This window comes from Ammospiza caudacuta, chromosome 2 (assembly GCF_027887145.1).
Source record: "Ammospiza caudacuta isolate bAmmCau1 chromosome 2, bAmmCau1.pri, whole genome shotgun sequence".
Taxonomy (NCBI): domain Eukaryota; kingdom Metazoa; phylum Chordata; class Aves; order Passeriformes; family Passerellidae; genus Ammospiza; species Ammospiza caudacuta.
In genome coordinates this window covers 17393361-17406530 of record NC_080594.1, presented here as the reverse complement: position 1 = coordinate 17406530, position 13170 = coordinate 17393361, and the positions used below count along the sequence as shown (strand labels likewise).

The 13170-nt window shown below is 43.0% G+C and overlaps 1 protein-coding gene across 2 annotated transcripts; it reads right to left on the bottom strand.

The window, feature by feature from the left end:
• Nucleotides 1-2317: 2317 nt before the first annotated feature.
• On the bottom strand, nt 2318-11201 carry PCNP (PEST proteolytic signal containing nuclear protein). Of its 2 annotated transcripts, XM_058824464.1 has the most exons (6): nt 11134-11192; nt 8681-8809; nt 7535-7755; nt 5579-5653; nt 5072-5127; nt 2318-4138 (listed from the first exon to the last, which is right to left on the bottom strand). In XM_058824464.1, exons 1-6 carry the CDS (start codon nt 11186-11188, stop codon nt 4009-4011), a joined length of 666 nt encoding a protein of 221 aa, XP_058680447.1. In that variant the 5' UTR covers nt 11189-11192; the 3' UTR covers nt 2318-4008. The 2 variants fall into 2 exon arrangements, with proteins under 2 accessions (XP_058680447.1, XP_058680453.1); XM_058824470.1 differs by lacking the exon at nt 8681-8809 and having other exon boundaries at nt 11134-11201.
• Between the last annotated feature and the right edge of the window lie 1969 nt (nt 11202-13170).

Sequence of the window (13170 nt, the reverse complement as noted above, 5' to 3'; positions counted from 1 at the left end):
ACAAAGTGCAGAGGTTTGGGCAGTAAATCCTGGGCTCCCACCACTGCAGACTGCTAAATGCAAGTTTGCAAACACAAATGGAACATGCTGTGTCCAGAGTTGAAGTGTAACAAGTTGATGTTCCCAGCTTTTAATTCCATGGGTAACTATGCATCTACCCCCAAGCACTGGCTCCACATTATTAAACATGAGCAGCTTTCCTAACTAAGTACTATATAAGATGCCAGTATTTCAAAATTAGACAACAGTAGTGAAACAGTAATGAAACCAGAAGAAATAAGGGATGTGTTAATAAGAATAAAGTAAAATAGCAAACTGTTAATTATCCAATAATGTTTATGGTGTTCTAGTGAGTCATGACAGAGACACTAGACAACAAATTCTGGTGAGTTTAGAACATAACCTTCCCTTTTGTAGCTTAAGAGCAGAACTACTCAGCATTCCTCAATTTGTAGTTATATAGGGAATTCAAAAAAGCCAAACCTCTTTGCAGAACACCCTTTAAGGCTACCAAATTGACAAAAAGCTTTCTCGAAACCCTGTAGTTTCTTCAAACAGATTTATCTTATCTTACAGCAACCTATTCAGAGTTCTAGTGACACCAGTGAATTCCAATAGTTTAAAACCTGTTTGCCTCTTCAGGGAACAGAAGTTGCCATTTTCTCAAAAGCTGACTTTTCCTCCCAAGCCTCTTTGGAAAGCCAACTTTGGTAAAGCCACTGGCAGATCATGGAGCTCAGCAGAGTCCAGTGAGTTCTGACAAAGGGGTGCTCTACAACCTTGCAGCCGTGGAGATGAAGCTCACCCGGCCCCATGGCAGCTGTGGCTGCTGCCTTGATGCTCCCAGGAGCACAACTGCTTTTGCCAGAGCTCAGTGAATACCAGGATTGGGTAATCTCCAATAGGGCACAAGCTGGGAACTGGCACCCCTCAGGTACTTTAGAGACAGCCTGGGGACTCCTTCCTGCTAATCAAATCTTCATTCTGAGAAGCTTTAAAGGAATGAACTTAGGTGAGGGGCGACACCCAGCACTGCCTGAAACATGGCCAGCAGCAGCTCACTGCACTGTTTGGTGGGGCTGGTTTGGTTTGGGTTTTCGGGAGGGGACTTTTCTTACCTTTTGTTTTTTGTTTGGTTTTTCTGAGGGGAAGAGGTTGTTGGGCTTTTTTATTATTTTAATACAGTTAGATGAGTTTGGATCTGTTTGCAAGGCAGCAGGCTCAGAAGAGCCCAGCTGCAGAGAAGGTTACTGGGTAACTGCTCACACCTTCACCTTGTGTCATCAGTGTTCTGCAGGCTGCTCAGGTACCAATTCCTGCTAAGCAAGCAGGAGCCCCACGGGACAAAACCACACAAGCTGGCATTTCAACCACTGCCAGGCACACACAGCGTGCTGGACTGAGCAGTTCAAGGTCTCAGCACACCTCCTGGAAGCATTCAGCTAAATCACATAATTTATCATGAGTTTCAGGATTCTTGGAACATCCTTACAAAAAAAAAAAGCCAAGTCAACTAACAACAACAACAACAAAAAAAAAAAAACCTTAAAAAAAATCACACCAAGAACAACAACAAAAAAGGGGTCTCTGCATGCAAAAACATGACTACTCCAACATTCACCTTGATGATATTGTTCAGATCAGTCAGTTTGTTCTTGCAAGTGTCAGACATTGAACAGCAGCAGACAACTGCAGCTTGTTTGGCACTGAGTCCTGAGGAGACTGAGGCAATCCTGATGGATTTGCTCCCAAGCCCAGAGAAGGAAGAGAACACTTGCACCGGGTGAGGCAGGATCACTGCTCACCTTCAGCTGAGATACAGAAGTTTCTGCAGTCTCTCACAGGGTCCAGGATTATTTATTGACTACGGAACTAAGAAGATAATTTTTGCTCTCTCAGTTGCATGGAAGGTATTTCATAGCATATCTGCTCTTCTGCCTAGCAATTTCCTAAATGATTTTGAAGAACAAGGAGATTCTGGTATGAACATCTACTTCAAAGATGTGAAAGAAAGTAGTGGTAGGTTAATTAAAACAAGGAATAGATCTCTGAGTCATTCTTATTTGAAGTTCTGTTTTGCTTTGTTCCTATACAAGTGGTTGATATAGCATGAACCAGCTACTGAGGAGCACAAGAAAATAGCTATTCACTATGGATTACCACTATCTTAAAGGGATTTATTTAGACAAACATAACCACATGTGATGAAAATAAGTGAAAAGTTTGTCTTGCCTAGTTCCAGTAATGCCCAAATTGGTTTTGGAAGTCCTGAAAATCAGTTTTGAAAGTGTGTTTTAAATAAACCAAGTATTTCTGCTATGGAAGAAAAATAATGTATACATTTTTATGTTAAGTTTATAACAAGGCTTTTAAAAGAAAACAGTTACAGGTATTCAACTGCATCAGACTTCAAAAGAAAAGAGATTACACATACAATACAAAAATACAAAAAAATATTTTTAGAACTTACAAACTCAAAAGTCTAAGTGGTCAGAGCTTTCCTAAAATAATAATAATAATAATAATAAAAAAATACATTTCAAGATGCACTTTCCTTTCTGCACTTGCAAGTTCAACTTTAGCAAGAAGACAGTTTTAGAGGCAGGATGAAAGCAACTAATGTATTGAATGCTACAACCATTTTCCAGCTGAAATTAATTTAGTGTTGACACTATCAGGTATTGGAGTTTAAAAAGAACTTTATGCTTATTTGGGGTATGGGAGGTGCTGCTGGTGGGGCAGGTGGTGCTATTGCTGTTCATAATGTTCTATTTAACCAGTTCTGTTAATAAAATGTTTTTACAAATACACAATCTAAATTAGACTGAAATTTAGATGGCCATTGCTAGCACTGAAATCCCCCAGCACTGTCCTGCAGTATGGAAGCTAAGAAATTAACTGACCAGATTCATGTCACTGCTGAAAATCACTGCAAAAGGAAGACAGGCAGGAAAAGGTCAAGTTTTATTTCTGAAGCTGATACCTGTTAGAACATCAGGACTGCAGATGCAGCTTTCTTTGACCTGATAGTGTCCACCGAGGTCATAGGCATCAAGGCATTTTGTCTTAAATGGCAAGACAGGGAAAGTGCATCTTAGATTTTTCATACTTAAGCAGTGAGTTACTGATTTTTGGTGTGGCTTTTATTCCTTCTAGGCATAGTAAAGAAAAATATTTCAATCAAAGGTGAAGCTTAATGTACATTAGCTCATATTTTTGGTGGTGGCTTTTGTGTACCACTAGGAAATGCTAACAAGCACTACTCAAGGCTAATGGTTTAAAAGGAGCACACTGAAAATACTGATTTACCTTTGTAATGAATATTCTTTACAGACTGTATCTAATATACAGACAAGGCCCATTTCCTTAGGACAGAACAGGCCACTGAAGGTTACACACCCTACATGAAGTTTTAAACAAAATCAGAGCTAAGTTACCACAGCCACTCAGAGCAACATAATTCCTATTTGCAGAGACTTAACAAAAGGTGACTGCAGGGAGAAAAAAAATCCAAGTTCTTACTATTTCCTGTGTAAGATTATATTCAAAGTAATAGTCCAGTAACACTTCCTAGTACAAGACAATGCTCACTCTCTTTAGCAGAATTCATAGGAGTCAGCTGTTTCTCCTGTTATGAAGAGGGAGCCAGAAGTGAGAATGCAAGAGCATTCAATTTTAACCTGATTAAAGAGACAGTAACCTTTTTCATCCACCTTATTTAATCACTGACAAAAAAAAAATTATCTTAAAAAGGTACCACTCCAATTTCTTTATTATCTGTAACCTTTTGAAACTAATCACATGAACTACAAAATTAGCAAATGCCTTGAAATCTGTATACAAAACATAAATTACCTCTAATTTCAAACTCATTTATTAGTGTACCACTCAAAGTCTTAAAAAAGTGGCTCCAAAGATAGTCTCATACCATTCTTAAAAAAGGAAACTGTTCCTTTAATGTTACACCCTCCCCTCCCCCCAAAACACCCAATTTGTAATCCACATCATTTAGTTATTTTCTTGGTCATGGACATTTCCAAGATGAGATTTTATATTTCGTTCCCATAGCTTCTGGTTGTCAGAAAATCCATGCTTTCCTTTATTGAACGAATTTGGTCCTGCTGAGGTTGGTGTATCCCTGTGAAAAGTGAAACAAGAGCAGTTGAGAAAGCCAGCTCAACTACAGCAGACTGTGCCATGTCACACTGAAAATGCCAACTTCAAGCCCAGTCTGCCCTCTACCACACAAATTTCCTTCTGTGACATCAGGAGCCCTCACTATTAGCAACTGTAAGCTGGCCACAGAAGTGATCTGTACCCAGTATGTCAAAATACAGCAATGAGATGGGGCAAGAGAGGACGTGGCAGTGGCAGTAACTGCTGCCAGCTTCAAAGATTAAGAAACTGAGGATCTAAATTTGTTACTGGAGAAAAAAGAAAAACCACCAAACTAAAGAACTTTCAGAGTGACTGACTTTAAAAGCAGTCTATCATGATTAGCACCTCTGAAATACAAATTCTCAAAATTCATCCCTAATTTAAGTGAAGCCTCCTCTGAAAAGATCCCTACTCATTTTAGGACTGATCCCTTACCATCTTAAATCTGTGACAAGCAGAAGAATTAAATTATTTATTATAAAGTAAAGAAGCAATTCTTTGTCTTTCTGAGAGATGATTCTTATCTTCAACTTGCACATGAGTTTAAAAATGTGATCAGACTACCTACTTCAAGGGAATTTATAAAAGGGAGAACCAGGGAAAAAAAAAACAACAAGGTAGAGACAAACAGGAATTCCTACCTATTGCAACAAGGAAAAAAAAAAGAGTTTCTATTTAATGCAGACTCAATTTCTTCCTGAAAAGATGTAAATAAGATTCAAAGTTCAAATGCAAATGTAGTACTTTTAGCCTGTGGATGACAGGCTAAAATTTGAAAATCTTGTTTCTGGAGAAATGTTCCTTTAACCTATGCTGCCTCCTTGTACTCTCAAAGCATGCTCAGGATGTGCCCTGAGCTGGGCAGGGGTTCCTCACTGGCCCTGGTGCACAGCAGAGCTCAAAGCTGCCCTACCTTCCGATGTTCTTCATGCGCATCTTGGCTTCGGGGGGCATCTCCTCGGGCTCGCTCTGCGGGGACAAAGGAGGTCAGAGAGGGACACGGAGGCTGCACTCTGCCCTGCAGGACAGCCAAGGGATCTGCACACACTGCAGGTCCTACACAGCTACAGGACAAAACACAAACTCCTTTGTTCAGCTCCATGAGAGAAGGAGCAGTAATATGACAACAAAATATTTAGCAAACCAGATGCACAACTTTCCTTTGCCTCCCCCTAATCAAGCCTAGAGAAAGCAAGTATTAATTCAAATTATGCTGTGCATCTTATTTTCAGGGAGAAGTTATCAACATTTTAATGATTTCTTGAACCAACACAGAGCTATTGTGCATTCTTAATCAGAGCCAAAAGAGATGTTTCTAGGTTGAAAATTCCTGACATTTATGTTAAGAACCATAAATAACCCACTCTCCCTGCCTACCACACCAATGGTATTTTGTGCTCATCACTGCCTTATTACTCACATCTTCATCTTCGTTGAAAGCTGCTGCTACAGAAAGGGTTTTTGGAGCCAGGGTTGGAACAGGCTCTTTAGGCTTCTGGAAAAGACAAAATGCACAAGTAACATTAGTCTACTAATTCAGAAAACCTTGGCTTTTAAAGTATTTTGGTAAAATTAAATCAAAGATCTTCACTGAAATGGGCAACCAGGGGAAAAGTTTTTGTCTGAATCAAGCACATGAAGGATTCTCTAATGACAAAGGAAAATGACTGCTCATTTATGTGTGATCACTGAGCAGCAAGCTGAGCCCTCTCATATTACAACTCCCCACATGCAGGTCTTCACTTTCTAGCACACTGCAGGGGTACTCAGCCAGTGGGGCATGGCATGAACAATTAAAACAGAACCTGAACAACTTGTGGTATTCAAAATTTTACTGTGTCACTACTTCCATTATTCTTTTGGGATATTCTTATCCATCAATGTCAGAAAAAAAAAGAATAAGTTTTTTCTTCTATTTTAACAACGTGACAGCTTTCTGGCTTAAAACAATTCTATCCTTTTAAACTACTATCAGTATCTAGAACAGTCTGATTAATATAAGTTCCTTTAAAGACTATTTATTTTATTTCTAATTTTTATTCCTCTATTTAAAGTGGAGGAAGCTGTCAAACTCACAACTGCTACGTGTGCTACAACAGTGGTACCAAGAGTTACTTCAACACCACTGAGAAAAAAACAAATAGCTAGTAACAGATTGCTACTATAGTACTAAATCAATCTCATACAGTTCTTTCTGCATTTTACTGGTAATTCTTTACTACACACTCCTAGAAGCTGCTACTGCAGCAGAGCCCTTATGCAACTGCCTACAGCTGTTCCTCACTGATACTGCACAATTCCACACCATTTTTAAAGCATCTGTGCCCAAGGAATGGGGAATGTCCTAGGGGAGCAAAAATGACTGAGGAGAAACAGGTAAATTTCAGCACTGTCTGTCACCCACTAAGTTGAGTGAAGCAGAAATCCTGAGCCAAATTTATTGCCACTTAGGACATGAGAAACTGAAGCATGCCAGAGGCCCAGAGAAGGAAGCCTTGTCCATTTTCCCAAAGTCTGAGCTGACCTGGCTGCATTTATACCCTAGAATGCTGCCAGCCCACATCTCCTTTCCATGTCAAAATAACAGAGCACCCTTTTAATCCTCGGCAGGTTTCTAAAATGCTGGCATTGCAGTGCAAGCCTTTCGTGATCACAGTTTGCATTTGGTGCAGACAGCTACTTACAAGGTATCCATCACAGTGAGAGGTGGGAAATGTAAATGAACTGTATTAAACAGAGAGGCAGCCCTGCCTTGTCCTTGGCCAAGCCAGGGGAGGACTACTCTGGAAGTACAGTCATCAGATTCCCATCTGAACAAGCACAAGGATACCTTGTGTTGGACAATCAAGGGGATCAGAATTCTTAGAAACCTATGTAACAAAGCTCCATCACTTGCATTTAACACAAATAAATCACACTGACCTTGCAAAGAACAGGCAAAGTCATGGAAATATGCTACAACTCCCCATGCTAAAATAAGATCTTTAGAGTGGAAGACAACCTATTAAGCCATCTAGATGCTTTCTTCCATCTTTAAGCATCCTATGCAATGAAGCTCCCAGCACTCATTTCAAAGTAGCCTGAACTGCTTAACAAGTCTCCTCATTTCCCTCAGGAAATTACTGATTTATCAAATCTCATTATAAAATTATTCTGCATGTTCAAAGATCTACAGTCCATTTCAATCAAGGCTTATGATTCCTGAGACTGCTGACCTGTTATTAATCACCTTGAAGTACTTACACATGCACGACCAGCTGGCCAAGTTAAGCTTTACCCAAGTTACCCCCACGGGAATTCCAGGTTTCCTCTGCAAGGAAGCCTCCTCAAAGCACTTCCCTTTTCCCTAAAATGAAAAGCCCCTCAGTAAACTTACATTTGCTCCCAGTTTGATGGATATTGCAGATGCCTTCTTTGTTGTCTGACTGCCTATGGCAAATCCAAACTTGGACATTTTGGCAGGAGCAGGCTTTGTGGCGAAGTCTTCAGCTTCTTCATGAGCTGCCCGTTTCTCTGCGCTGCGACTCGAACTTTCTCCTCCATTACTGGAAGAAACAGTCTTAGTTTTCACAGGTTTTTCTGCCTCTTCTTCAGGTCCTGGTGAAGTCGAAACAACTTACCAAGATGAGCTACTTTTACTGAGCAGATTGATGGGAGCAGCAACCTCAAAAAGCATTATACTCTGGGTGCAATAGGTAAGGTGTTTTTAGTGACAGCAGTTTCCACCAATGTATATTTAGTGGACAGCAAAACACAAAGAGGAGAAGAAACTGCAAGCACTTCACTACTTGTAAAGAACTTCTTGTATGAGCCAGGAAAACAATCTTGAAGCACCATCTCTTTATTTAGTATGGAAGTCAAATTTCATGTAATAAATAAAAGGTAGATGACTAACTCTTTTTAAAAAGTTTTTTAAGTTGCCACAGATAAGCTTTCATAATTGGAATCCCAATTCCAAATCTAGAGCAGATAATCTAAGGTAAAATTAATTCTACTAAATTTCTACAAAATCATGTCCATGCCAGTCTCTAGGCTTGTCTGGCACAACCCTAAAACCATGGGAGTGCCTACAGTGAGGCTGGCTGGCTCAATCATCTTTCAAGTCACTGCTTGTCCGCATCTCATCTGTGATAAATCTGCCAAGCTCTGCTGAGCAAGGAATCAGCACTAAAAAAGCAAATATATAGATTTCCTCTTTTCTGCTTCTGTACAGCCATGGAAAACACAGCAGCTGAACAGTGATCCACAGAGAAAAAACATTCAAGCAACACTTCCATTCCTATAAAACCAGCTTCTGCAGCTACACCAAGGGACAAAGGTGTCCTTGGAAAACTCACACTGAACAGAGTAAACGCTTCAGCAAAAAGACACTGCCCTGCTGCTGCCATAAGCAAGGCACTGCAGCAGCAGGAGGGGGAAAACAAACCCACACTAAGGAATGGCCAGGGAAGTGCTCACAGCAGCAGTTTAAAGCTGCTGGAGCCAGCACAGGTTCCTCATCACACCAAATGCAGAACAGCACCTCCCGTGCACAGCAGATTCCGACCATCGGGGGAAAAGCTCTTTGCACCGCTAATGCAAAAAGCTGCTAGGTAAGGTGGAGCAATGGGAGAGAAGAAAGTCTGAACTGGGGGCCAACAAGATTGTAGCTCTGAGAAAAAAAAAAAAAAAAAAAAAGAAGCAAACAACATCAGGAAAGAGAAAAACTAGGGACTCAATCTATATATCTATATATTTATATATTTGTCTGCTATTTCCCAAATCAGAAGCAGCAGAATATACCAGTTCTACCCCACTCTTCCAGGTATCAATAAGTGATTGAAACCAAAATGGATTTCATCATTCCTGGCAGATCACAAAAAAAATGTAACTTTAATCAGTCTGACTGTATTAAAAATGCTACTAGAAATTTGATCCAGAAAATATAGATATAAAAATGCAAAACAAAGGAGGAAAGAGAAACAACCAAAATTTACACAAGTGACCTTGGGTACTGGTGGCTGTCTTAGCAGAGTTTATCAAACAGCAGTCTGCAGAGACTATGAGAGCATCCTCATTGTTAGTGCATAAAATCACATCAAACAGTGCTCCAGGTGCAGCCTCAGTACACTGGAGACTGGTTCAAGGCTAGGTAGAAGATTCACTGGCCCTAAAAATGCTGGAATTGCAGAGCTAAGTCTTCTTTTCCATAATACACAAAATCCATAGCAGCCAAAATTCAGGGCACAGGGAACCAGGGCCTAGGCTAGTGCTAGCTTGAAGGTTACTACACCATGCTTACAGCTTACTTCTTAAAAGAGCAAATTTCAAATACTGCTGGGCACAAGATGAAGCTAATACAATCCACCCATATCTGTTTTCTCACCAAACCCTAAAGAGCACCTCTCTCAGAATCAGCTCCTAGCAGCACTGCACTCTGAGTGTCATTTCTACTGGGCTTGCCAAAGGATGAACACCAGACTGCTGAGAGAAACACTCTGGCTGTTTGTCAAAAGTGTCAGGGGCACAGGACAACTGGGGAAGGTGGGGAGGGAGCTGTTGTGCTGTTGGATTTCTGCAGGAAACAGAAACTCAGGCATATTAACCATTAAACAGGTCTCTACCACCTCCCCTGCCAGCCCATAGGTATATTCCAAGATCTCAAGGCTGCTTTATCATTTCCTGCAGGTCATATTTCACCTCCAGAAAGCACCAGCACTATTTCCAAACCAGACTGGCTAGTGCCCTTCCCATGGATTGCAGACATGAAGAGTTGTCCTCCTTCACAGCCAGTTTTACTCATGTGAATCACCGAGCCACATGAGGAGGGGACACTTCCACAGCCCAGGTGGCTGAGGTGACAAGAGTGACAGTGCCAGCTGCACAGCATTTCAGGATCTGCTGTCCCTGGGAACAAACCCGTCACAGCTAAATTAATTTTCAGATAAGCCCCAAAAGCTAAGAACTGCAAATTGCTTTCAAAAATCCTCAGGGAACAGCTATTCTTCCTTAGGGCCAAGGTACCTCAAGTCATTCAGATCATGTTTCAGCACACAGGACAGCAGGAATTACTGATGGGCTGATGCTGTCCAGTTACTGTATTACTAACACAAAAAACACCCAATACCACCACCAAAAACTAAAAACCAAAAAGCCACCAAAGCCCAACAGAGAACCAAGAGTCAAGGAACTATCTAAAATCAATACTCTTCAAATGTCAGCGATTATGAGAAATAACATTCAATGTTAAAGCTATCCTGATTGGTTTACAAGCCTGATTTCATTTTTCACCAGATCTGAGAAGTGCCCTCTCCTTACACATATATGAAAACAAACAAAAAAACCCACTAAAACCCAACTAAATAAAAAAAAAAAAAAAAAGGAAATACACCAAGAAAGAAAAGCTTTATCTTTGCAAAGACATTGTCCTCTCAACTTTAAGGGAAGAAAGAAGAAACATTAAAATTTTCGAACCAAATACTGCAGAAATTACAGGAATGTCCAGTAATAATATAAATACTATACGACCAAACAGCAAACTTACAGATTGTTGCCAAGCAAAAAAATCCCCAAATGCTTAAAAGAGCAATTAAAGAATATTCACTGAGAGTGAACATTCATTTATAAAAAAGGTACCAGAATTGTTGAAAGTTAATCTTTAAGGCTCTATGTTCATCCTTGCAGACAGCAACAGTCATATTTCTCTCAGAACACGGAGCAAGTACTCCGTGCATTTTTACGAGAGAGAAACAGCGCATTTGCCCGGACAAGGAGCAGCGGGTGTGTTTTTACCAAAGCGCCGGCAGAGCTGAGCCCAGCAGGCGCCACTGGCCTCTCCCCAGCGCAGCCCCCTCAGGCCCAGGCCACCCACTCTCCCCGCAGGGCCGGGCAACTCACGGCCGGCTGAGGCACACCCGGACCGCCCCACCCCCGCTGCACCGGCCCAGAGCCCGTTCCCACCCCACAGCCCCGCGGCGAGAGGCGCTACGTGTTCACCTCCTGCGGGCTGCGGCCGCTTCGCCTTCTCCCCCTCGGCTCTGCCGTCCGCCATTTTCCCCCGCCTCCTCCACCGCCTCACGCGCCGCGCACGCGCGCCGCTCGGGCCCGCCCCCGCGAGGCCCCGCTCGCGGCCGGGCCGGCCCCGCCCCTGCGGCGCGCGGAGATGGCGCGGGGGGAACGGCGGGAGCGCGCAGGGGGCAGCGGGAGCGCGCCGAGCGGCGCCCGTCTGAATGGCGGCCGTCAGGGCCCGCCGCGCACGTGGGCACGGCTTCCGTTCCCTCCCCCGGGGAAAGCCGGGGGATCACAGCCGCCCCCCGGCACTGCCGGCATCGCACCCTCAGCCTCGGCGTCCCGGGGGTGCCAAGGAAGCACGTCGCTGCCGCGCCCTCCTCGGTGCGCGTGGTTTAACGATGCCTGCCGTGATTCACAAACAGCATCGCCTCACTGCCTCCGCGTGGGTACGAATAGCTAAAGCGGGTGGAGGTGGTGCCAAGCAATGGGACAAGAGGCAAGGGGCAGAAACTGAGGCACAGAAGTTACACCTGAACATGAGGGAGAAATTCTTTCCTGTGCAGTGACCGAGCGCTGGGCAGGCTGCTCAGGGCAGCTATGGAGTCTCCCTTACTGCAGATAATCTTAAGAGCCATCCCGATGCAACCCTGTGCTACCGGCTCTGGGATGACCCTGCTTGATTCGGGAGGTTGGACCAGCTGAGCACTCTGGCCCTTTCCAACCTACCCAGTCTGTGATTCTGTGTGAAAAATGCATGTATTTTATGATTGGCTTTTTGCAAATATTAAAATGAATATTATATGTGTTCTGTTAGAAAGCAATGCTGTATTAATTTTCTTAAATACTGTGTTAAATATAGTTTTACGTTATAAAAATTGTTAAAATAGCAACTATGCTATGTAAGATGCTTTGTTTAGAAGAAAGGACTTGCAGCGAGATAGCAGCCACAGGACACCTAAATCTTTCAGAGAAAGGGAATTTATTGCCTTCTTATCAGAAGAAACGAACTTCTTCTTGCCTTGGAGGCGCTGTTAGGATTAGAAGGAAGAAGCTGACACTGACCAGACAGAATCCTGTGTTAGAATGGAATTTATGCATCATGTATGAGGTGTATGAATATGCAACAGGCTGTTGTTTTTAAGGGTTAATCCTTTGTTAACGGGTGTCCTTTTTTGGGCTCGCGCTGCCCAGAAAAAGGTACCCTGACATCCGAAACGCTTTGGTTTTATTGTCTCATATTGTCCTAATTCAATTTGTCCAAATTGTTATTACTCTAATTGTGTTACTATTTTTTTAACCATTTTATTACTATTAAACTTTTAAAATTTTAAAAACAAGTGATTAGCGTTTTTCACATTCTGTGACATGAGTTCAAGTGAGCAGTGACACCACCTCCCCCACGCCAGTGTACAAGTCAGTTTGCAGATCAGAAGAGGCTGTGTGTGTGGAGGAAGAGCAAATGACAGAAGGGGCATGGTACCCACATCTCCAAAGTCTCTCTCTTGGATCTGGATGAGGCCCCTTCCAGCCCAAACCATTCCACAGTTCCAGGTAGCTCCATTGTTGTCTTCCCCCCTTGAGGAAAGAGAGCCTGCCTGAGTGAGGCACACGCACTCAGACAGCCAGTCCTTGCACTTCAGGCCTTCCCAGGCAGCTGAAGGCAGCTCTCAAGCACCACCTGGAACACCACCACCCTCGGGTGAAGCTTTGTGTACTTCCCAACCACACAGAGCTGAAAGGAACCAGGTCCTTCCCTGTGCCAGAGGTGACCCATGCCTGCAGGCCCTGCCCCTCACAACAGGCAGTGTTGGGGTAGTGAATCTTCCAATGCCCACCTTACAACAGCACGTGGGAAGAGGTCAGCAGGGAGTGGGTGACCAACTCCTCGTCTGCCATCACTGACTTTCAGCATCCCCCACAAAGAAAGCCATCCTCATCCCACAGACAGCAGAGCTGTATTTAGCTGCCCATGGCAGCTCTGCAGCCTGAACACAGACTTCCAGAGAGACACCAATGTATTCT

What these genes read in the sequence shown, in the direction of transcription:
- PCNP (XM_058824464.1), bottom strand. Translation starts at nt 11,188, where the DNA reads ATGGCGGACGGCAGAGCCGAGGGGGAGAAGGCGAAGCGGCCGCAGCCC. An exon ending in CCATCAAACTGGGAGCAAAT is followed by an intron (nt 5,654 to 7,534) that starts GTAAGTTTACTG and finishes TGTCTTTTCCAG; the next exon opens with AAGCCTAAAGAGCCTGTTCC. An exon ending in CTTTCAACGAAGATGAAGAT is followed by an intron (nt 5,128 to 5,578) that starts GTGAGTAATAAG and finishes TTGTCCCCGCAG; the next exon opens with AGCGAGCCCGAGGAGATGCC.